This window comes from Anas platyrhynchos, chromosome 19 (genome assembly GCF_047663525.1).
Source record: "Anas platyrhynchos isolate ZD024472 breed Pekin duck chromosome 19, IASCAAS_PekinDuck_T2T, whole genome shotgun sequence".
In the NCBI taxonomy this organism is placed as follows: Eukaryota; Metazoa; Chordata; class Aves; order Anseriformes; family Anatidae; genus Anas; species Anas platyrhynchos.
Genome location: NC_092605.1, coordinates 11,865,833 through 11,888,415, shown reverse-complemented (window position 1 = coordinate 11,888,415; position 22,583 = coordinate 11,865,833). Strand labels below are relative to the sequence as shown.

General features: G+C 49.1%; 1 protein-coding gene across 4 annotated transcripts in view; it reads left to right on the top strand.

Moving 5' to 3' along the window:
- Window positions 1-99: 99 nt before the first annotated feature.
- The window catches only part of DNAH9 (dynein axonemal heavy chain 9), a 200,549-nt gene continuing 178,065 nt past the window's right edge, over window positions 100-22,583 (top strand). For 2 of the 4 annotated variants that reach the window (XM_072025906.1, XM_027471250.3), the window contains exons 1-11: window positions 1,495-1,878; window positions 4,698-4,894; window positions 6,547-6,705; window positions 8,060-8,190; window positions 10,288-10,499; window positions 10,694-10,927; window positions 13,105-13,272; window positions 15,604-15,720; window positions 17,101-17,251; window positions 19,335-19,449; window positions 21,368-21,436. In XM_072025906.1, coding sequence (XP_071882007.1) covers window positions 1,531-1,878; window positions 4,698-4,894; window positions 6,547-6,705; window positions 8,060-8,190; window positions 10,288-10,499; window positions 10,694-10,927; window positions 13,105-13,272; window positions 15,604-15,720; window positions 17,101-17,251; window positions 19,335-19,449; window positions 21,368-21,436 — 1,901 coding nt within the window. In that variant the 5' untranslated portion in view covers window positions 1,495-1,530. Of the gene's footprint in view, window positions 1,135-1,494; window positions 1,879-4,697; window positions 4,895-6,546; window positions 6,706-8,059; window positions 8,191-10,287; window positions 10,500-10,693; window positions 10,928-13,104; window positions 13,273-15,603; window positions 15,721-17,100; window positions 17,252-19,334; window positions 19,450-21,367; window positions 21,437-22,583 lie in introns of those variants that run through there. The other 2 variants (XM_072025908.1, XM_072025907.1) reach the window with 2 other exon arrangements.

Genomic DNA, 22,583 nt, shown 5'->3' with positions numbered 1-22,583 from the left:
ATGAACTACCTGACTTGTTCTAGAGAATGACCTTGTTTCAGTGTTTCTGCATTACAGCTTAAGTGTAAAGACAGATACCACCCTGCTGAGCCTTGTGCCAGCTGTGGTTGTGTTTTTGTGTTAGAAAAATCATGCCTGCTTCTTTTACCCTATATTGAAGAGCTTTGTTCCTCACAATTTAAGGGGGTAGTGCTTGGGGGCAGCTTTTGAATCCAGTACTGGATACAGGGGACAGGAAAATTGGCAAAGGAAGCTGACATAGGACAGGTCTGTGGTTAAGAGGGGGGTACTTTTGAGGCTTTCTCTGGGTCAGACTTCCTCCTGCTGCTGTAATTACATGCTGTGGAGGAGGCGGGGAGCAGCATTCACAGCTTTTTCAACAAGTGAATCTGTAGAAGGAACTTGAAGGCTTCAGGCCCCCAAGTGCTCAGCAAATGATAATAGCACACACAAAAGACTTATGACTTCATTTGAAGGCGGTAGGAAATACACAGACAGCAATGCATCTACTGTGGATTAGCTGTGCTTTAACATTACGCTTGTCTAAGGAGGAAACAGTAATTGATGCAGCTGAGTACTACAAAAAGTTCCTGCTTGGCTGTGAAGAACAGCAGGGTGCTGAGATCAGTGATGAGCAAGGACTGAGCAACCACTTGTTAATGCACAGGTGTGAATAGGATCACTGTTGGTTGCCTGTTGGTTGCCTGGATCCTGTGCTTCACGCAGAAGTAGCGCAGGGCCTTTTGTGAAGCCAGGGATAGAAGAATGGGGGCTTGCTTAATCACATTAATGATTTCTAAATAAGACAATTGTTATTATTAAAGACAGGAATGGAAGAATGGGAACTTGCTTAATTGTATTAAAAATAGATGTTGCTGAGTGTCTTTGCTTACTACTGTGAAAATTGACTGAAACGAGGAGTCTCAGGGCCCCTTACAGAGGATGTTTCCTGACAAAAATGGGAAGCCTGTCTCAAAAAACAGCTGAGACCGACCTCTTGGTTTGGACAAGAGTCAAGGAGCAGCTGAGCCTGCACAAAGGCAGGGGGTCAACTAGTGGTGATGAAGAAGAGTTACCAGCCTTCATTCCCACAGCCCCTGGCAACCACCACCAGATGGTACTGCATGAGTGCAGGTAGGAGGAGTTTATGGAAGTGACTCCTTGGAGCTGAGTTTAATACAAAATGGGGACAGGTTATGAATACGTGTAGGCGTACTGGGAAACTACCTGTGCGTGTAACTTCACTGCATACAGCCAAGCTGCTGCGCTGGGCTGTGCGTGCCTTTGGGAGCTACCCCGCGTGGGCCTGGTGCCGAAATAAACCGCGTACCTACTCGACACCTCATTTGCTTTGAGCTCTGCCACGGCTCGTTCGTTGCTTTGGTTCCGTGCCCGGAGCCAGACGAGGAGGGCTCCTTGCCCCGGGGGGGTCGCGAGGGTTTCGCGGAGGGCGAGGCCGGCCGCTAGGGGCCCGGCCGCGTCCCCGGGCAACTGCGGCTCCTCCCCGCAAACACCGCCCGGGGCCGCCGCATGGAGAGCACCGAGGAGGTCCCGGAGGGCGCCGAGGAGGAGGCCCCGGACCCCCGCGCCCGGTGGCTGCTGCGCTGCGCGGCGCGGGGCCTGCGGGGGCCGGCGGAGCGCTGGGAGCGCGGGTTGTGCCGTGCCGAGCTGCGGGCCTTCCTGGCCGGGGCGGCGGGGCCGGCGCTGCTGGCCTGGCCCGGCCCCGGGGGGCAGCTGCTGCTGGGCCCCCCCCGGGCGCCGCCCGCCGCCGGCCGCCCCAAGGCGCTCTTCTTCCTGCGGCGCCCCGGGCCCGGCGCGCTGCTGTGCGGGGACCTGCCCGCCGACGCCCTGCAGCACCTGGCCGCCCTGCTGCACGAGGTGAGGGCGGCCCCGCGGCTGCCGGCGGGGCCCGGCGCAGCCCTCGCGGGCCCCCGGGGGGTCCGGAGCTCGGCAGAGCCTCCCGGCCCCGGCCCTCGTCCCCGGTGGCCCCGCGGAGTGGCGGTGGCCGGACCGCCGTGCGGTCCGAGCCCCGCTCCGGCCAGCGGGGACAGCAGCAGCGGGTTTCTGGAGATCTCTGGTGGTGGAGGCCCTGCTGCCTCCCTGGTTGCCCCTGCTCCCTCACCCCCGTGGTCCAAAAGTGCTTCCAGGCGTTCAGACGGAGCCTCCTGCGGTCCAGCGCCTGCCGAAGGGCTCATGTTTTCCCTATGGGATCTTCGGGAGGTGTGAGCGCTCCCTGTTCCCACCAAGAGTTGCTCAGCTACGTGACATTGCCTGGACCAAACTCCTGACCCAGAGGGGTCTCTGCAGCAACGCTGCAATGGAAAAGTAAAGGAGCTGCTTGTGCTGAGAAATTCTGGTGATGCTGTCGGTGTGGTAAGATGCTGACCGACTGACTAATTGGGTTCCCAAGAGCAGGCTGCCTCACTGGCTGATTTTGCGGGATAACGCGTTATTTGCACAGGGAGCTTTTGTTCTGAGGCGTTTGATGAGTTCTGTGGTCTCGGTATGTCCACACAGTGTTTTTTTGTATCACGGTTTTGTTTATAGATGGTGGCAGGTAGCGTATGGTATGTGTTGTAAACACCATCTGTTACAGAGAGATTTTGGGGTAGGAACACTTCAATAGATGCTGTTAGATCCCATTTTTCTGGCTGCCTTCAATAAGCTGGGATTGCGCACCTGGATGGCATGTTTGCAGGCTTCTCCTCTCAGCTGTTCCAGATGGATGCAGCGTTTACATAGGGAGCAGATCGTGGTTGGGTTTGGTCCCAGTTTCTGCTCAAACTTAAAGGAAAACAGACTGTTTGTCAGCAGAACGGGGGGTCTGTGAGAAGGTGAAAAGGGTCTTGAATTTCTTGAGGCTGCACAGAGCGCTTCTTGTAAGGGGCCTTTTAGTGGGGGTTTTAGGTCAGTCTTAGAAGACTTTGGTCAAAGGAATAGTCTGTGCCAAACTTCCCATGGGTTACGCAGGGCATCAGCACACCAAAACTGTGTCTTTATTCAGTAGGGAGCTGAGCTGTGGATCGCAGCTGAGGTGACCTTTTGTACCTGTCACACACAAACCCTTGGCATGGCCAAAGGGAGCACACGTCCACTCTGTGGAGCTGGGGATGCGTTCTGAGTCCCCTTTGTGTTTTAACAATATAATAAGAAAATAAAACAGCTAGTAGGCCCGTTACAATAATACCAGTACGAGCAGTCCACGTGATTTAAGTAATAGAGAAAAATCTTGCTAGTAATGGAGTTAAAGCTGTTGGTTATGAGCTCCACACTCTCTGCCCACATTCCTGGGGCTGAGCTCCCCCTTCCTGCGTCCCTCTGGCCATAGGGTGGCTGATGCTGGTCTTCCCCGGGTTAGCAGTACCAGTGGTGAGCACGAAGAGCCGTCAGCATCCTGACTGCCCCAGCACAGTACCATGGTGGTGCTGGGGTGTTCCGTCTCAATTTTGGGTCCAGTTGTAGCTATTTTTATACCTTTCCTTACCACAGCCTGCTCCCTGCTCATCAGCCCTGGCTACAGCTGCTTCCTGCAGCCTCCCCATGGTAACACAGGGGCTGGTGTTTGGCACCGGGGGTGGCCCAGCTTTGTTGGGCTGTTGCCACAGGTTGTTTGCAGGGTACGTGACAGCCACTGCATTGCTTCCACAGTGGGAATGAGCCAAAACCAGCCCAGGTGAGCCCAGGTCACCCTGAGACCTTTTGCTGCCGGTACAAAGCCTGGAAGTGGCAAAAGTCACATTAACTGGGCCACAGCTTGGGAAAATAACTTAAAAAGCAGCCTGTGCTGAAGACCTGCAGTGCAATTTGGAAGGGGACCTAGGCAACCCTCACCAAGAAGAAGGTCCCAGAGGGTACCGGGAGAGCTCCCCCTTCAGCACACTGGGGCTCAGCCCTGCTGCTCTCAAAGGGCAGCCTGAGCCCCTGCCCGGCCTGCTGGTAGAGAAACAGAGCGAGCCCCGAGTATTGTGTGCAGGGGGATGAGAGCCCGGCCAGGCTGTGAACCGTTGGAGCTGTCCCCAGTTGCAGGTTTGGGGGCTGAGACAGCCTGAGCAGCTATAGGGCTGGGATGCTCGCTTTGTCTGCTTGCTGCTGCCCTTTGGCCCTGCTTGTGTTGGGGAGCTGTAGCAGTATGCGGGTACACCAGCATGTGCCGCTGGCTTTCTGTGAGAACAGCACAGAACTGTCCCAGTTCTCACCTTGCACGCCCAACATCCAGCTGGGCGGATGCTCTTAAATACCGTCCTGGAAGCCTGATTGTCCTGTGCCCTCCAGGTGCAGGGGAAGCCCCGGGACAGTTGATGGAGGTGAACGTGGTTGGTAAAGAGCGCAAAGAGCGCTGGACACCAGCTTTTTCTTATTAGTACCTGTAAGGGTGCTGAACCTTGTGATCCTCAATGATGCACAAGAGGTGTGAGGTTGCTGGAGCTGGAAGCTCTCACACACCCTGGTCGGAGCCAGGGCAGCAAGTTTCGTGGGTGGGTTTCATCTGGACAACAGTTTAGATTGGCAGCAAAGCGGGCCTGCGGAGAGGTCCCTTTGTTCTGACCTGCCCTTGTTTCACACAGGCAGCGAACTGCTTGGAACAGCAAGGAATTCGGGTCTCTGAGCTTGGCTGAGCAGGGACCTCAGTACCTGGGGACGTTTCAGTCTCCTGCAGCTCTTTTTTATCCATTGCTTTTTCATGACTCCTGCTACAGGTGATTGTGCCCATCCTGACGAACCGTAAGAACCACCAGGGCTGGCCACAAGTGGTGTCGCAGGACATTATACATCATGTCCACAGCCTAAAAAATGCTGTCTCCATGGTGGTTGGCCAAGTAAAAGGCAGGACCGTGCTCCCTCTCCCAGCAGGCTTAGAGGGAATCGAGAACATTGATCTGGAACACGAGAAATTGTGAGTATTGCCCCGTGCTTTCCTCTGGGTTATCTCCTGCTGATGCGTTGGACCTCACTGATGGTGGTGGCTCTTCTTGCTCACCATCATCTGCTGCTCATCCAAGCTGCCTGGATGGGTGTATTTTGCTTTACCTGCTCTCTAGTTCATGGACTCTGTCTCTGGGGACCATGCAGGCTCAGCAAGTTGAAGCTCAGCAAGTGCAAATGCAAAGGGTACACAGCAAAGCAACAAACTGCTTGGGTCGATGGGATAAAACAAACCCTGTGGGCAAAACCTCTGCTGCTTTGCTGTTGCCACTGAACAGGAAGCCAGTGCTCTCCTGGCTAAAATTCCCCTTGGTTTCTGTCTGCCAGAGCATGCCCCGCAAATGCACTGCTAGAAGTTATGTGACTCACTTGTTCATGATTCATGCTGCCTGCTTGGTCAGAACTATTCTGCCTCCCTTTAAAACTAGATTTATTATTCAAAGGTACATGAAGAAACATCTACAACTTCCTGCAAGTTTCTAAACTGTTCATGGTCCTATACAAAGATATGGAAACTGTTGCATGTATCCTCTTGTAGAAGTAGGGTGGTTTTGCAGACACCCATGACATTTCCTTGTGGTTCTCTTCAAGATGTAGATGAGCCATTTTGATAATTTCTCTTGTCTCTGTTTATGGTTAAACCTCCCTGGTAGCTGTAGTAATTCTGAAGTTCACTTCCAGTCCTTGAGGGACAGTCCCCAGGAAAACCACCCCAGCGTTTCTGGCTGGTCAGGACAGCTTGGGAAGGCTGGGCCCTGTGTGCAGCTGGTCTTTGTCTTGCAGTATCTCTAGCAGCTGTGGAATCACCATCCTTTGCTAGCTGACATGTCAGGCAGGGTGCTCGCATTGCAGCTGGGGGGAACTTCCACCCTGGCCCCCTGAGCAGCCAGCTTGGTGCCCAGAGCCAGAGGTGGAAGGGCTTTGGACACTGCAGTGTTGAAAGCCTGGCCCAGGGCAAGGTATCAAAGCCTGGACTGCAGGCAGGGGCAGATCCCTTGGCACATTGTGTCATCGCTGTGCCTGGGCTACACGTTTGCACCCTGTGGGGCCTCAAGAGTTGTGTTAGTGTGGTGGGATTGATCACTCAGGACAGGACGTGGGGCAGGTGGGATTGCAGGAGCCATTACTGCTTCCAAGGCAGTGAGGGGACCTGTCCGCAGTGTGCCAGCCCATCTAGAGTGAGAGAGTTCATGGCAGTGCAGGAGAGTGGGTTGAGCAGGAAGATAAGAACAGCAGGAAGAGAGAATCTCGCTGGGGGGATGGCTCTGCAGGCTGGATCTGGAGCCCGAATGGACCTGATACTTCAGGGATTGGCTGTGCTGAGAGGTGGTGGCTGGCTCTTCCACCGTTTCTTTTATGAAACCATGCTCATCAAAGTGTGTCACTGCCCACGTTGCTGTGGTTGCTGTTGAGCTTCACTCATTTTCTCTAGGATGTAGTTCCTGTACTAAAGCAATGGCAAAATCTTAAAATTGTTTGATGGTTTTGTGGTTTTGAAATTTGAAGCTAGACCATTCTCTGTAAAATCCAGCTGCTCACATGGTCATTTGAAGCAGATAAAGCTGAGTAATAAATACAAACAAGTGGAAAGCAAAGTTAACTGGGTGGTCTGTTATTTTGCAGCCTGGAGCTGATAGATAAATCCCTTGTGCATGCCACTGAGTCAGCCATCATAGACTGGAGCTACCAGATCCAGAGAGCACTGAAGAAAGAGTCCTCAGAGCCTCTCCTGCAAGGCAGCAACCCCAGCCCGGAGGTGGAGCTGGAGTTCTGGAAGCACAGGTACCCCGGGCAGCTTGGCCGGAGTGTGGTGGGCTCTGGTGCTGGCGTGCAGGTGGCAGACAGAGCTGCTCTGCCAGTTGAAAAGAGCAGGCTGCCTCTGGTTCATGTAAAGACTTCAGCCAAGGCAAATTGCTCCCACACATAAAATAATCGCAATCTGCAAAGTGTCTCAGGGACCGTGGGGCAGCTGGCTATATTTTAACGTAGCCCTAGCCCCAGCTCCTTCACATCTTGAGGGAACAGTTTTGTAAGTGCTCTTACCATCACAGTTCACTAGGAAACAGCTGCAGCAGTAAGGGCTGATGGACACCTCCCTGGATGGATCTATCTTCTTTTTTTCTGCACAAGAAACTTATTTTTGAGGCCTAGAAGATATTTTACCTCCTAAGAAATGGAAATCTGGTTCTGTGCCCCAGAAGAGCTTGTTGCTGTGCCCTGTGGTAGTGGCAGACTAATGTAGCTACTACCGCTAATGTGTGTAGTGAAGACTAATGCAGCCTTCTCAGAAGCTATCTTTTATTTTTAAAAAATCTGATTTTAACAGGCCCTGTCAATGTTTTTGTTTGTTTGTTTGTTTTAAACACAGAGCTGATTTCTGAGCTCAGCCTCTCCTGGCTGGAATATGCTAGTCCTCTCAGCCAGTCTGGGAGTATGTTTTTTATCCACGGGCATGCAGTATGTCTGGGGCTAAAGGAGCATCTGGTGCTCACGGATGAGAGGGGGTTTGGGACATTGCTGTCTCTCCATGGCTGCAAGGAGACCCTGGCCCCTACAGCAAAGTCTGCAGAACTTTTCTGTGCCACAGCAGTGTGGATGGGTTTCAATCCCACAGCTGAGCTGTGCTTGGCAGGGGTGAGGTATGAGCACCTATCCATGGCTGCAGACTCTGCTGATGGTAGAGACCTCTGTCAGAAGGGCTGACTTGACATCTTTGTGAAGGGCCTTCTGGAAATGGTGCAGCTTAGCTGGCTGTTGTTCTCCCATCAAAGTGGGCTTTAGATGCTCAGGAGACAGGGCAGGGAATTCCCTTGGGCCCTTGAAAACCTCTGTGATGTGTTGGTATGGGCTGACTTAGGGCAAAACCCAGCCCACAGGAGAGTTCTCACTAATGCCTGCAGAAATAACTGGTGGTTTCCCTCAGCAGTAGCGGAGCTGCCAGCATGGTGAGTCTCAGTGCCAACTGTCTGTCCCGCAGGGCTTGTCCGTGCCTCCTTCAGAAGCTTCTTACTGCTTTCATTCAGCATTGAGACTCAAGCTGAAGGGGATCCGGAATTAGGGCCAGGGAAATGGATGGTTTGTGTGGACAGCTGATGCTGACCCAATACGGACTTGTAACATGTCTTGGGTGTTGTAGGTGTGATGACCTGGAGTGCATTTACAGCCAGCTGACGACAAGGAAGGTCAGGAACATGATGGAGGTGCTAGAGAGAATCGAGAGCAGCTACTTCCCAGTCTTCAAGTCTATGCTCATGGATGTTGAAGCAGGTGAGGTACTGGGGCAGCTTCAGCCTATCTGGATGAGTAGTGCTGACTTCTGGCCTTTGTTTATATCCTGATTTAATAGGTTTCAAGCTCAATATGTTTGTAATGGTGCTGGCCATTAGGAGGTCATTAGGAGGTCACTGTGACCATGGGGACTGCAACCTCATTGCTAGCCCTGTTGCTTTTTTGTGGCGTAAAACTGGTCAGCTTGTGCTTGTTCTGATGGTTTTTTTTTTTGGTTTTGTTTTGTTTTTTTCTCTCCATACTGGAACAGGGTTGATCACTGGTCTGTTAAGCTAGACTTTTCCCAAAGCAGGGTGAGCAGATCTGGGAATTCAGTCTGTCATAATAAAGCATTCACAGCAATGCAGCAGGAATAGCCTCAACTGATCTGAAACACTGTGTACCTTGAGACCTGATTTCACCAGGTCTTGTGGTGTCAGTCTGCACAGGAGGTGTCGGGGGTGAGCATGGCTTCCCACCCTGACCCTGCAGGCTGTGCTGTGCAGGATTGCTTAGCTCTGCTTATTCTGCCCCGAGAAGCCTGGTGACATTTGGTGGGATTGAGCTGTGTCTAAAACCTCTATAACCATGATACAGCGAATGTCTGAGCCATCAGTTGTGCGCCCTGTCTGAAAATTACTTAAATTCCCCTGCGAAGCTGCGCAGAGGATCTTTATGCAGTGAGCTGTCTGGCTACGTCCTCATCCAGAATGTCCTCCCAGACTGCACAGGGTCTGGCCAGCCCACAGCTCTCCTTGCCACCTTTTCAGATTGTTGCAAGCAGCTGAGTGGTGTGGATGGCCTGTAGGTGGTGTTGTGCACTAGCAGATCCATCTTCTTTATTTTGCCGTTCTGGCACAATTCAGTGAGACAGGAGAGCTTTGAGCGAAAGAATGAAAGAATTGCATTTTCTAGTGTAGGGAATTAAAGGCTTTTTTTTTTTTTTTTTTTTTTTTTTTTTTTTTGTTAATAAGAAGTCTGGTAAGGAAGGAAGCGTATTTTTCCCCGTTAATCAAGCAGACTTCTGCCTTAAACATGAAGTTATATGAAAGTAGCGCAATCTTTATTCCAGTGCGCTTTGCTTAGGGGAGTTAAGTTCATCCAAAGGAAATACTACAAATTCCCCTCTGCAGTGAGAAGCAACATCGTCCTACTGCTCCATGCCCTGTAGCTCTCCATGAATGACCCTCTGCATCCATCTTCATCCCAGCTGTTCAGGCTTTGCTAGCTGTGTTCATGATGGCAGATAATACTGTTCTTCACTTCTTCACATAGAAACATTTAATCTATTAAGGATGTTTGTCACGCTACACATTGTACAAGTTATTTGGGCTAGAGGAGCACCCCCTGTACCAAGAGTTCGTTGTTAATTAATTCTTTAAGAGTCTAATCAAAATACAACAAATATTAGATTTTAGTACAGCTACAGCAATACTAACTGGATAATCTGTGCTGTAAGTGTGAATTCCCATTACAACACAGTTCAGATTTGTTTGCATCAGCTTTTTAGTCTCTGTCCCTTTCCCTCGTGCTGTGCTCTCCCTGCTGGTGTGGTGGTAGGGCTTATGTTTGCGTCCTTGCATCCGTGCTGGAAGTGTTGCTAGTTGGGGTTTCTTCTTCATCTTGGATTTTGGGGTTATCTTTATATGCATTCAGGTACTTTTGTCACTTCTCATTTGTCTATGGATTTAATTACATAATGATCACGTGTTTGCTCTGTAGGATAATTCTTCAGGGTAGTTGATTTGTACACAGATGTACAAATCAACTCATGTCCGGGTAGCTGAAAGCTTTAGCTTAACTTGCTGTTGGACAGCTTTGCTTTACAGTGCTGGGTCAGCTTCTCCCAGTGGTTCTCTTGCTTCAAGTGGCCTGGCCCCAGATGGGTGCTGTAGACCTGGCTTTTTTGCCTTGTCCCTTGCCGTGCTGTCAGTTTGTCTCCTTTCCTGATTATTGCCTCAGATGAGCAGTGGTCAAGAAATTTTTCAGTGCATGGGTATCTGAGTATGTGTTGTGCTTGCTGGGATGGTTTGCTTTATGGCCCATAACCTGACACACCACAGCTAGGTGGGATTCACCAGTTCTGCTTTTTCACAGCTTTGACTGAAGCCCGGGACATTCACCTGCACCTGATGCCCCTCAGACGCCATTTGGAGGCCATAGAGAAGGCTGAGTTCAGCAAGGTGAAGCCTCTCCTGCTCCCCCTGCTCCACGTGGTGTGTTTGGCCTGGGTCACCTCCCAGCACTACAGCGTACCCGCGCGGTTGGTAGTGCTGCTCCAGGAAATCTGCAATCTTCTCATCCAGCAGGTGCGTGGCCATCACTCTGCTGTTTCCAGAGGGCAGTTTTTAAAATAATGTCTCCGCTCTCTTCCTCTGCCCAACCCATCTGTGGCAAAATGATTTTTTTAAGCCAAGTTTAACTTGAAACGTGTTCAGCTCAAGAAGTGACTGTTTGATGGGATGGCAGAAGTGATCTTTCGGGTGTGATTTTGCTGTTCCAGGCCCTGGCATACCTGTCTCCAGAAGACCTTCTAAAAGGGGAGATGGAAGAGAGCCTGGGCAAGGTGCAAATGGTGCTCAGCATCCTGAATGATTTCAAAGGGGCATTTGAGGACAGACGGGAAAAACTTCACACATATTATGAACCAGGCCAAGAAGTGAAGGAGTGGGACTTCCACGCCACGATGGTGTTTTCAAGGCTGGACAGTTTCCTGAAGAGACTGGGGATGGTGGAGGTGAGGATCTGGTCCTGAAAGATATTTCAGGCCTTCAGAAGAGCTCTATAGCCATGAATTCACTTGTTAACACCTTCACTGGGTGCCAGGGGATGAGGCTACTCACTGCTCATAGGTCTTTTGTAGCAGCAAGTCTGGGACCTTGCTTTACCTTTCCCTGCTCAGTGAATGAGTGAGCTACACAGCTGTGTCCTTCTGTTCATGTTGGGAGGTGTGTTTATTCTTCTGGAGAACCCTGTGGGACTTCCCTTGCCCTCTGGGGCAAGGGAATGGGGGTTACTGAGGGTTGTGGATCAAGCAGTGCTGTCTCTGGGCCCTGTGCTCCTGCGGCTATCAGACACCCCAGAGCAGGGTCTTGCCTGGCTGGGAGAGGCCATGCGTGCCCCTCAAGGCTGGGCACCGCTTGGCTGTGCCGTATGGGCCCGGGGAGGAGCAGGGGCATGGTGTTTACCAGGTCATCCCTTCAGACCCCAATGGTCTGTCAACCTGGGGTGCTGCAGCTCCCATTTACCTATTTAAAGGCAGATCTGGGCTGCTATTCTGCTTCTCTTGTTCTCTGTAGTGGAACAGAGGGTTTTACTGGCTGAAGCAAGCTGTATATTTTTATGAATTATTGAATTAACTGTGTTGAAAATCACCATGACTGATGACTGTTTTAAAACTATTCATAACAGTGGTTTCCAGTAAGGTTGGCTGTGCAGTAAACCAAATTATGCTTGCCAGTGTAGAGATGAATATAAATAGACATAGGAGTAACTGCAGGTCATCATGAGAACAATATGAGTGACACTAATTATGCTCTGTAACTCTCCAAAGGCTCTGGGGCACTGATTGCTCATTGCTTGGTTACTACGAAAATGGGCTACAGAAGAAAGTCATTACGGAGCGTTTGAGCTGCACGTGCACTGCCGTGGTGGCAGAGAGTGGGGCGTGATGTCCCTTACCTCCAGGGACAGTGAAAGGCTGCGGCATGTGCAGTCAGGTGGAGGATCTGGAGGGTGCTGAGAAGTGAGCTGTAAAATGATAATTAACAGCATCACACACACTAGCCTGTTAATGAGGAAGGTTTCCTCCTCTCTCTGTCTCTGTTTCCTCCTCTTTTCTTTTCAAGCAACCTAGTAAGATGAAGTGAAGGGCAGCTGTTCTGTTACTTTTGCCTTACAAAGTGTTTGTTAAAATGGATGTTCTTTTTCTACATAGCGCACATGCATTTATTTTCAAAATTTTGTATAGGCTACAGTTATGGGTGCACAGTTAGCTCATGAACATGTGCAGAGAGAAGGGCTCTTTCCCCCACATTAGTTTGCTGTTCTGCACTGCTAATGTTCTGTAAGCCTGCTGCCTGGCTGGGGTTGCTCTGTGCTGGCACCCTACCCTCAGCAGTGCAGGAGGATTCAGCAGTTGGTTCAGCAAGCAGTCGTTCCCTTGTCTGGAAGCCATTCCCGATAAGCCTGGCCCTGGTGGGAGCTGTAAGCACATGGCATCTCCCCGTTCCTGCCTCAAGGGTGACACTGAAGTCTGATGGTGCCTTGGCGTAGCATGAGAGGCTATGGACCACAGGCTACATCCCATTTGGCAGCCCCATCCAAAAGGCATAGCCACTGGCCAAATGCTGCCTGTTTGGGGTGCTGAGTTCTGTGTTCAGGGCTGTCCCTGGAGCTCTGGATGGCTGCACGTCCATCCCTGTGCTTGAGATCAGCACATTCCTGCTGGTCCTCTGAGGCTGCAGACCACCAACCAGTCCTCACTTCCGCACCGAGCTGGACTCGGTGGTGGCAGTGCTTCTGCCTTGGCTGGATCCTGAGAGGTGGCAGCGGGGGGGGGGTCAGGCCCAGCCGGGCTGCAGAGGATGGGAAGGAAAAGACCCTCCTACCCACCTCAGTAGAGATGGGCCTCATGTTATTTTGAACGTATCCCCTAAATACTCTTAAAAGCAATTTCACTGTTGGCACAGTATTTCCAGTGTCAGCTGCAGGTCCCACCAGAATGGGATGTGCTGTGTGCAGCCATCGGTGCCTGTGGTGGGCAGGATCCAGCTCCCCCCTTCCTGCTTGTGCTGCTCAGTGGTTTGCCTGGGGAGGTCCCAGAGCATGACAGCAAATGCAGCTCCCTGGTGTGACAACTGTTCTTATTGCTTTGTCATCATCTTAACCTGTGTGTGTCTGCTGGCTTTGAAGGATCTCCTGACAAATGCCTTGGACCTGATGAAGCTGGAAAAGATAGAGTTCAGCGGGATTAAAGGGAAAGCCCTGAGTCAGCAGGTCCTGGATGTGTATGAGGAATTCCAGGAGGCATACAAGGTGTTTGCAGAGCGAACCTATGACTGTCTCGACCTGACCAACACGGTAGGTGGGACCAGCCTGCAGGAACACCAACACCATGTATGTGTTTTCAGAGCAGCGATGAAGCCTTAGTCCATGTGCTTTCCTACTGTAGTCTTCCCACCTTTTCGTTCCTTTTGGTATGATCTGATCTGTCACTGCAGAGAAAACTGTCGCTGGGAGCCACTGGCCTTTTCTGCAGAGATATGGGAGCTCTTGCAGGTTCATAGAATCATAGAATATCCCAAGTTGGAAGGGACCCACAAGGATCATCAAGTCCAACTCCTGGCACCACACAGGTCTACCCAAAATTTTAGACTATGTGACTAAGAGCACAGTCCAAACGCTTCTTAAATTCTGACAGGCTTGGTGCAGTGACTACTTCCCTGGGGAGCCTGTTCCAGTGCCTGACAACCGTCTCGGTGAAGAACCTCTTCCTGATATCCAGCCTGAACCTCTCCTGCCTCAGCTTGATGCCATTTGCTTGGGTCCTATCAGTGGTGATTAAGGAGAATAGATCGGTGCCTGTCCCTCCACTCCCCCTCATGAGGAAGTTGTAGGCCGCAATGAGGTCTCTGCTCAGCCTCTTCTTTTCTGGGCTGAACAGGCCAAGTGACCTCAGCCGCTCCTCATATTTGTTCCCCTCTAGGCCCTTCACCATCTTTGTCGCCCTCCTTTGGACACTCTCCAACAGTTTCACGTCCTTTTTGTACTGTGGTGCCCAGAACTGCACACAGTACTCGAAGCGAGGCTGCACCAGCGCAGAGGTGGTTCAGGACCATATCTTGCCAGTTTAGGACCTTAGGCCGTTCCAGTTGGGAAGCCTGGGTTTTCATACCTTTAGCACAAACTTTTACTATAGGTTGTGCTTGCTGAGGTGTGTGAACTGTACCAACATCCACAAAGTTTTGCTTTCCAGCTCTCAGTGCCTAGCTTGCCTGATGAAGGCCAGCTCAGGTAACCTCTGGGGATCTGTTTGCTCTTGTATAGTTGCACACATGGCATCTGGTGCTCTCAGCATTCAAGAACCCCATATTTAAATATCAGTAGTGCTTTAATTAAAGGAATATTCCCAGTCCTCAAAGTCATGGCTCGGTGGTCATGCAGATCCCAGATGCTCACGCTAGCACGTCATACAAGCAGGGTACAGCAAGTGAGCTGCTGTCCCCCTTATGGTCCTACTCTTGGCCTTGACACCAAGCAGCATAGCCTGGGTAGGCTATGAAGGAAGGATAGGAATGGCATTACTGAAGGAATCTTTGTCCTGTGATCTCAGAGTATCTGATTTCTTCTGCTTGTCTGATTTGCCCTGGGATCAGTTTGCTAAATCTATCTGGCAGGACAGGGTTAGGGCTATACATGAAGCCAGAGGAGGGAGTGCTAAAACAAAGGGCCATAGTGCAGCTTGGTGGTGAGGAGCTCCTGTCCCACACTGCTCATGGGGCAGTAGGTGTCCAAATGGAAGATAATCCTGGAGCAAAATCCAGCAGGCTTCTGACTTCCTCAGGTTTGTACTGAGATGAAGGGTGAGCGTGCTGGTAGTGGGATGCAAGGCCAGTGCCTTGTACCTAGAGTGACAGGGCCTGTCTGGTGCAGTGATGGGCAGGCTGCACTTCACTCCCTGAAGTTCCCAGTAAAATCTCTGCAGTGGGAGGCACAACCCTAGTGCTGGCTGGCTGGGTCTTGCTGGGAAACTGCTTGCCCCACATTGCTCCTTTTTCAGGATGGAGGGCATAGAAGGAGTGGTGACAATGGCTCTGCAGAGGCTGGCTTGATTTTGGTGATCCCTTGGCCTTCTTTGTCAAGCTCATTCTTTCAGTGCCTGAGTTTTCTAACTTCTGTTACCTCTTTTTTTTCAGCTAAAACGTGGTATCTGGTTTTGCTGAAGCTCAGTGATAGTAATAGTAAAAGCTGTTGCCTTGCATTTTGTCCTTCCAGATAAGAGACATATGGCCTAATTTTTAGCCACTTTGTCCAAATTAGAAATGCTGAAGTCTCATAGTTTGTCAAGCCCAGTCTTTGATTTAGGCTCTTTTCCTGTAGGAAAAACAAGCAAACAAACAAGCTTTTGCTCTTCAGCTTCAAAGGATTTATTACAATCAGGGCAAGGAAATTAGTGCCAGAAGATGATGGAAGTTGCAGAAGCAGAACTGTTGAAGTTGCAAGGACCTCTGGAGACCACTTAGTCCAACACCCTGCTCAAAGCAGGGTCAGCTAGAGCAAGGTTGTGTCCAGTCAGGTTTAGTATTTCCAAGATTGAATATCCCCAAGGGTGGAGACTACACAGCATCTCTAGTTACCTTCATGGTGTCATTTCACAACCATTTCATGGCTTGCTGTTCTGCCTTCCTACAGGATTTTGAGCAAGATGCCTTTGATTTCCAGCAAAAAGTAGAAGACATCGACCGGCGGCTGGCAACTATTTTCATCCAGGCTTTTGATGATGCTTTGGACTTGGAGCATGCCTTTAAGGTTTTTATGTCACATCTATTTTGTAGAAGGGAAATCAGGGAACCTACAGGTAGGCTGTGCAAGAGGAGGGCAGGCAGTACTGTGCCTACAGGTACACGGGGCTGGTGTTTGCTGACAGTGGGACATTGAGGCTTGTAACTTTGGGGCTTTTCTCAGTGACACTCAGGCATACAGGTCCCTCACAAACTGTTGAACCAGAGAGCTGCTAGCAGGGTGTTTGCTGAAAGCTTTTGGAGTATATGTGCTCTTCCCATAAAGACGGACAAAATGGAGCTTTGTTCAGTGTTTAAGAAATTGTTCAAATCATGCTTTCAGTTGCCAGTTTTATTTTTCTGTCCATGAGTTGGAGGAATTATGCTTTTTCTAGGATTTCCTAGTAAAAAATGCTGCTATGATTTGGGTATTACTGTTAATATACAAACATCATAGAATGGTTTGGGTTGAAAGGGACCTTAAAGATCATCTAGTTCCAACCCCCCTGCCATGGGCAGGGACACCTCCCACCAGACCAGGTTGCTCCAGCCCCATCCAGCCTGGCCTTGAACACCTCCAGGGATGGAGCATCCACAGCTCCTCTGGGCAGCTTGGGCCAGGGTCTCACTGCCCTCATCAAGAAGAATTTCTTCCTAATATGTAATCTAAACCTGCCCTCTTTTAGTTTAAAGCCATTACTCCTTGTTCTATCACCACACCCCCTGATAGAGCCCCTCCCCAGCTTTCCTGCAGCCCCCTTTAGGCACTGGAAGGGCACTGTGAGGTCTCCCTGGAGCCTTCTTTTCTCCAGGCTGAACAACCCCAGCTCCCTCAGCCTCTCAACACAGAAGAGTTTCTCCAGCCCACTGAGCATCCTCATGGCCTTCCTCTGGACTCACTCTAATAGGTCCATGCCCTTCTTATACTGGGGGCTCCAGAGCTGAATGCAGCAGCACACAGGTGTATTTCAGATTTCAGTTCTGGAAGCTCAGGTTTTCTAGAAATAAGGCCATTTTATTTACCAATGAATCAATCTTGCAGAAAAACTAAATGGGTATTTTCTGAAAAACCTTAACATAAGTGTTTGTTGAAACAATTGTAGAAAATGATAGTATTTATCCTCAGGTTATTTTTGAGAAAATAACAAATTTTGAAGTGTTTGAAAAATGACAATTGGGATATGGTTCACCTGCAGAGAAAATGTGAGCTCTGTAATAAGGGGAGAGCTATCTGGAAAGAATAGAGTAAAGAAAAGAGAGAATAGGTAAAGAAAAGAAATTTCCCTTCCCATGTGCCCCCTTGTTGCACATTAGTGAAGCACTTGGGTTAGTGAGGAAGTCCCAGTGGATTTCTCTGCAGAAATCAGGGTTGTGATCGTTTTCCCCCTGCTTTCTTTTCCTTGCACAGTTGCTGTACATGTATGGGAGTCTTTTGGAGCGGCCAGTAATCGCTGCAGATACTGCTGACAAATACTCCGTCCTCATCAGCATGTTCAACAGTGCTTTGAATGATGCTAGTTTGATCTACTCCAGACACATCCAGGCAGAGCTGGAGCTCGGTGAGTAAATTTGATTATATAGATAATTGGATTTAGATGAATTTTTTGGGGAAAATAATCTGTATTTTCTAGGGAAAACAGAAAACCACTGCAAAAATTTTCAGCTGCTACATCTCCTGGTGGAAATGGAAATGCCTGGGAAATCTCTGTTCTTAGTATTAAAGCAAATAGTCTGTTGGGGGGCAGGAATATCTTTTTGTATGTGTATACATGGTATGTAGCTCAGAGTGAAGATACCTGCTGTGTTTTTCCCCTAGCAAGGATGTGACAAGAGTTTTCTCTCCACATTTATGTGCTGCCTTTAACACTCCATGGGGCTTGAAAACCCACTCATGTGCTCCACAATGTGAATTTACAGTGTTTCCCTTGCAATACTGTAAATACAAAGTATGCAAGTGGGAGTTCGTAACCAAAGGTTTAATCAACCTTCTCCAGGTTTAGTATTTTCCATGTGTGCTGTAACAGGAGTGAATGGGTAGGGTCCTATTAGATTATGCATGGATTTTTGAGTAACAAACCATTCACTCAACTCAGAAAGCTTGTACAGGAAGCAGACAAGATCCGGAAGAGGCAACATTGGTGGAATTAGCACAGGTTAACAAAAGGAATGGGGAGATTAATTTAAGCGGTGTGTGGTGCAATTGCCTAAAGTAACTAGGAAAATAAAACTGACATTCACATTTTAAAGAAAATTTACAGCATTGAAGAGGCTTTCAGGGTAGGGCATAACTGCATTACCTGAGCGTTCCCTAGGCTCCCAAACTTAGATGCTATCGCGCTGGGGAAACTTGGTGTGCTAGCTCTAAGGAACAGCACGGAGTGTAGAGTGGAGTGGAGACACCACGGCTAGGCTCTGTAACCAGGTGGGGACTCGATTGTTCTTGTTCACAAAGCTGCACTTTTTGCCACCCTGAGCCAAAGACCTGTCATGTTTTGACAAATGCTGTACCCTAGTGTACTTTTGCACATTATGATATCATTATAATACCAAAACACATCTCCATCTCTAAAGCTACCTTCCTCCAAGGTGTGACCACCCCTCACTGAGCATGCGCCCTGAATTTCTCGGAGCCTATACCTTTAAACAGAGATGGGAAAACTTTTCACCAATCATAACTAAGATGTGCTTGACTAGAGGCACTTAAGCTCCACCTAAGAGATAGAAAATAATATAAATTGGACTAAGAGAGAGGGGATGTCAGGGAAGATACCATCGTTAGGGGAGATACCATCCTGAGGGAATACAACATCCTGTGGACCTCCTGACTCCTGGGATCAGTCGACGGGCTGAGCCTCTCTTTCCCCCCCATCGGGATGCCTTTGGGTGAGATTTTGGTTATACCGTGTGTCTCCACAGAAACTTGGAAACTATGGAGTTTTTGAGCCTTTTTAACACGTTAATTTCCAGGCTGCACACCTGTGTATTTCATGCATGCTAGCTTGCTTTTGCAGACCGTAACTATCGCTGGCAATCCAAACCTGTGTACCTGTTGCTGTAATAAATTGTGCGCTGTTCCTAGCCGTGATAGTTCTCACTGAACGCGACTAGAGTAAGGGCGGTTATATGTCATTGGTGAATCCGTGACCGTGCTAGTTAAGTGAATCTGACCAGACCCATAATAGTTACTGCGTTATTGGGGAATCTGTGATTGTGATAGTTCAGTACCTGGAATCCGACCGGACCCGTAACGGTTAATCGGCTACACCCCTTCACGCGACAGGGTGTTAAGTAGGTGTGAGACAAGATGGTCAGAACTAGCTCCTGGTCAGAAATCCCTAAATCAGTGGTTGTGGGGAGCAGGTAATGCATCCCAGGCAAAGGATGCCTCTGTATCAGCTCCATTTCTAATGTTTACTGGGCTTCTCAATTGATTGGAGACGTTCCCAGGTCCTTATTCAAGGTCCAGAGGCACTAGGAGTCCTTTCCTGGTCGCAGACCTGCATCAGTGGATCAAATGTTGGGATTTAAGGGAGCAAGCTGGGAAGTCAGCACGGTTTTACGTAGATGAGTTGCTTTTCATTCATCTTTGAGGTTACAAATGCAGTATTTAGTCAAATACCATTTCAATCTGCACCCCCCCAGGATCCCCTCCTGTGCACAAGAACATGCCGGTGGTAGCTGGAGCACTGGGCTGGGCTCGGGAGCTGAGAGCACGAATCCAGGCACAGTTTGGTTGCTTCAGGCACATCACACATCCGTGCGTGTCCAGCTAAGTCTTTTATGACCATCTTGATATCCTTTCTCTAATCAATCTGATTTTCTTTCTGTGTTGAATGTTATTCGATGGTTATAGCTGAAATATTTCTTGGTCAAAGAGGTGTGAAATGATAGTACTGGCACTTTTCAACTTCCCTACAATCTTTTTTTAAGGAACTCATTAACTGGATTTGTTTGGAAGTGGTTAAGAGGCACAGTGGGGTATTACATGGACTTTTCAGCTTTCAGGCATAGTTCTAGGTTACAATTGAAAGACATATTGGAACCTTTTCCCCAGCAACCCCACTGCATGTGTGTTCCAGTACCTCCTTGGGAACAATCCAGTCCTGGGGTTCCAGCTCTGATTCTGGGATTGCCCAAGCTGTGAAGCGCCTTTGCTTGGGTGCTCAACTGGTGCTGGGCTGGACTCTTTTAAGATAGGCTGAAAGAGCTGAGTTTCAGGTTGGTGAATACGTGAGGACGTGACCTGGGCACTGGCAGAAGACAGCTTGCTCAGTGTTAAACAAGGGAGAAACCTCCCAATACCTAGGAAAGAATCTAGTGTTGGGATATTTTTCACCCGAATGTTTGTTCTTGTGGGTCTTCTTGGAGAAATGTGACCCCACGCTTGCATCTACCAGCTACCACACCTGATGACACCACCTGTAGACTTAAACACTGATGAGATAGCATCTAAAAGTGCCATAAGCAGAACAGTGTCGGACATGGGAAAACTGAAGACACCTCAGGGACTGAACCTTGTGGCTCACAGCAATAGCTTTACTTGTGCTAGAGGTGATTCTGAGTAAATGGATCCACTTTTTTTTTTTAATGTGCTTGACCCAAATAAGCCATGTCCATTAATGTCCAATATTTGCAGCCTTCTCTCACTGTGTACTGCCATTATGTAAGTGTCTTTAACTGCACTGTTATTCTGCAATAATACAGACATCAATGCAATGAGACAGGTCCTCGGACCATCCTCAGCACAGAGCCCAGGTTATCACATCCTGTTTGAATCTGAATAGCAAATTTCGCAAACCACAAAGAAGGACCCAGACCTGCATTTTTCATTAATTTTCTTCCCTCTCTTTAGAGCAGTTAATAACATGCCTGCAGCAGGAGTGACATGATTCTGTTTCCTGCAATACAACTTGGAGAAGGATTCAAACAGAAGAAAGATGTTTTTGCTGGGGCTTGATCACTGCTTGTCCAGTGGTGACCTCTTGAGCTCTCCCTGTGCTTTCAGCTGAACTTGCAGTAGACACAAAGTGTCCTTTGAGCTCACTGGGAGTTTGCTAGGTTTTAAGCTGATCTAGTTTTTGTCAAAATATTCTCCAAAATCAGCAAATATTTTCAGGAATGTTGGAAATTGTGGGTGAACCTGTAGAAAAATTCTTAAAATAATTACTTTGACTGGTTGCCTCCCTCGGTTTGGAGGCATCTGTACAGCCTAGGCAGTGTGGCTAGTGTCCTGACTCCTGTGCTGTGGGATGTCTCTGCTCTTCCTCGCTCCTGTGGTTTATGGGACACAAATCTTTAAACTCAGAAAGTGCTGTTTGGTAAACAGGGGTCGCCATACTCTGTGTAAGCCCAGTATGTGAAGCTGGGAGCATTGGATATGTTCAAGAGGCCAGTGTTCCTCCAGTAGTATTGATCTCTTCTTCCTCCCTGTATGTGGCTCCTATTTTGCAGATTGCCATACAAACACATGAGAGAGGCTGCCCAAGCCCCAGTGCACTCTTTGTGCAGCAAATTGATTTTTGGTGATATGATGGGGTGAAATGCAATGTCCCCAGTCTGCCCTACAAACTGAAGGGTGATCTTGGGGATGGGGTGGATACAGACTGCAGTCTTACAGAGCTAAACACACGTTTCCATGGGCAAAGTAACGCTGAGCTTTTCTGTTGTGCTACCAGCTGCCTGGACTCTGCTGAAGGAAGAAGGGTGATAGAAAAGTATGAAGAAATACTCCAGCTGCTTGACAGGTAAGGGGTGGTGCAGGCCAGGCTGTAGCTGTATGAAACAATGTTCTCTAACCCACCTCCCAGCATGTTTGCAAGCCCAAGGCCTGGGATGTCCCTTTCTAAGTCAGAAGTGGTCTTCTGATGAGAGAGGAGGAGGAATCTTTTTGCTATATGCCACAGTCTTTCTGTGATGTCTTGCAACGTAAAACTTTCTTGGAAAGAATGGGTTCCGTGCAGCCTAGCAGCCTAGTCCAAGATTCTGTGCAGCCTAGTCCAAGATTCTGCTGGGTGTAGAAACTGCTGTGGTAGAAAACTGCAGTTCACTGGAAGTCTGAGCTGCTTGTGCCCATTTCCAGCATGTATCCACACTGGCTGTAATACGTATTTTCCACAACTCGAAGTAGATTTATTGTCCCTCACTTAGTGTCTTTAATTTTGACATTAAATCTGGACTGATCACTTTGAGCTTTCCCTTGGGATGAGGCCACCTCCCCAGTGAGGGCACATCTCTGCAGGGCCTGCTGTCTGTCAGCAGTGAAGAGAGCTGAGACACCTGACCCCTGGGGAACACTAGGCAGGTGGAAGCAGCTCTGTTCCTAATGATCAAAATAAGGAGAAAAAAAAAAAAGCGGGGGGGAAGGAAAAAAAAAGCTGATAGTTGTGGTGCAGCTTTTCAGAAGGGGAGATCCTGGGTGACTTCACCAGAGGTGCTTTCTGGGTGACATTTCCCAGAGCGCTCAGGTGACAACGTGATTCAGAAGGGACTTTGTTGGTTGGGTGGTTGGTACTGTACAAGTCATGCGAGGTAGCAGGACCCAGTTTCAGTCCCCAGAAGTGTCACTGATTTCTCAAAGTGCTGCATTTCCATGAGGCTGATGGTCTCCTTCTCTAAGAGAAGTGAGATCAACTGCATCCACCCCCCAGGATTTGTATGGTTTGAGGCACCTGTCCTGCATAGACACTTGGGAAATGCCCAGTAGTTGTTTATCTGTTAGGTTAAAATATCTAACTTCAGGCCAAATGCTTTGCAAGTGTATCTCCCAATCTGTTAAAAGTGGTACTTGAGTGTTTATCCTCCTGACTTGACTCTGTCACTGTTTTTGGGTATTTGTCTTTGGAATCAAGTTAATTGTGGGAATGGTGTGGATGAGTTTTCCCATCCTGCATG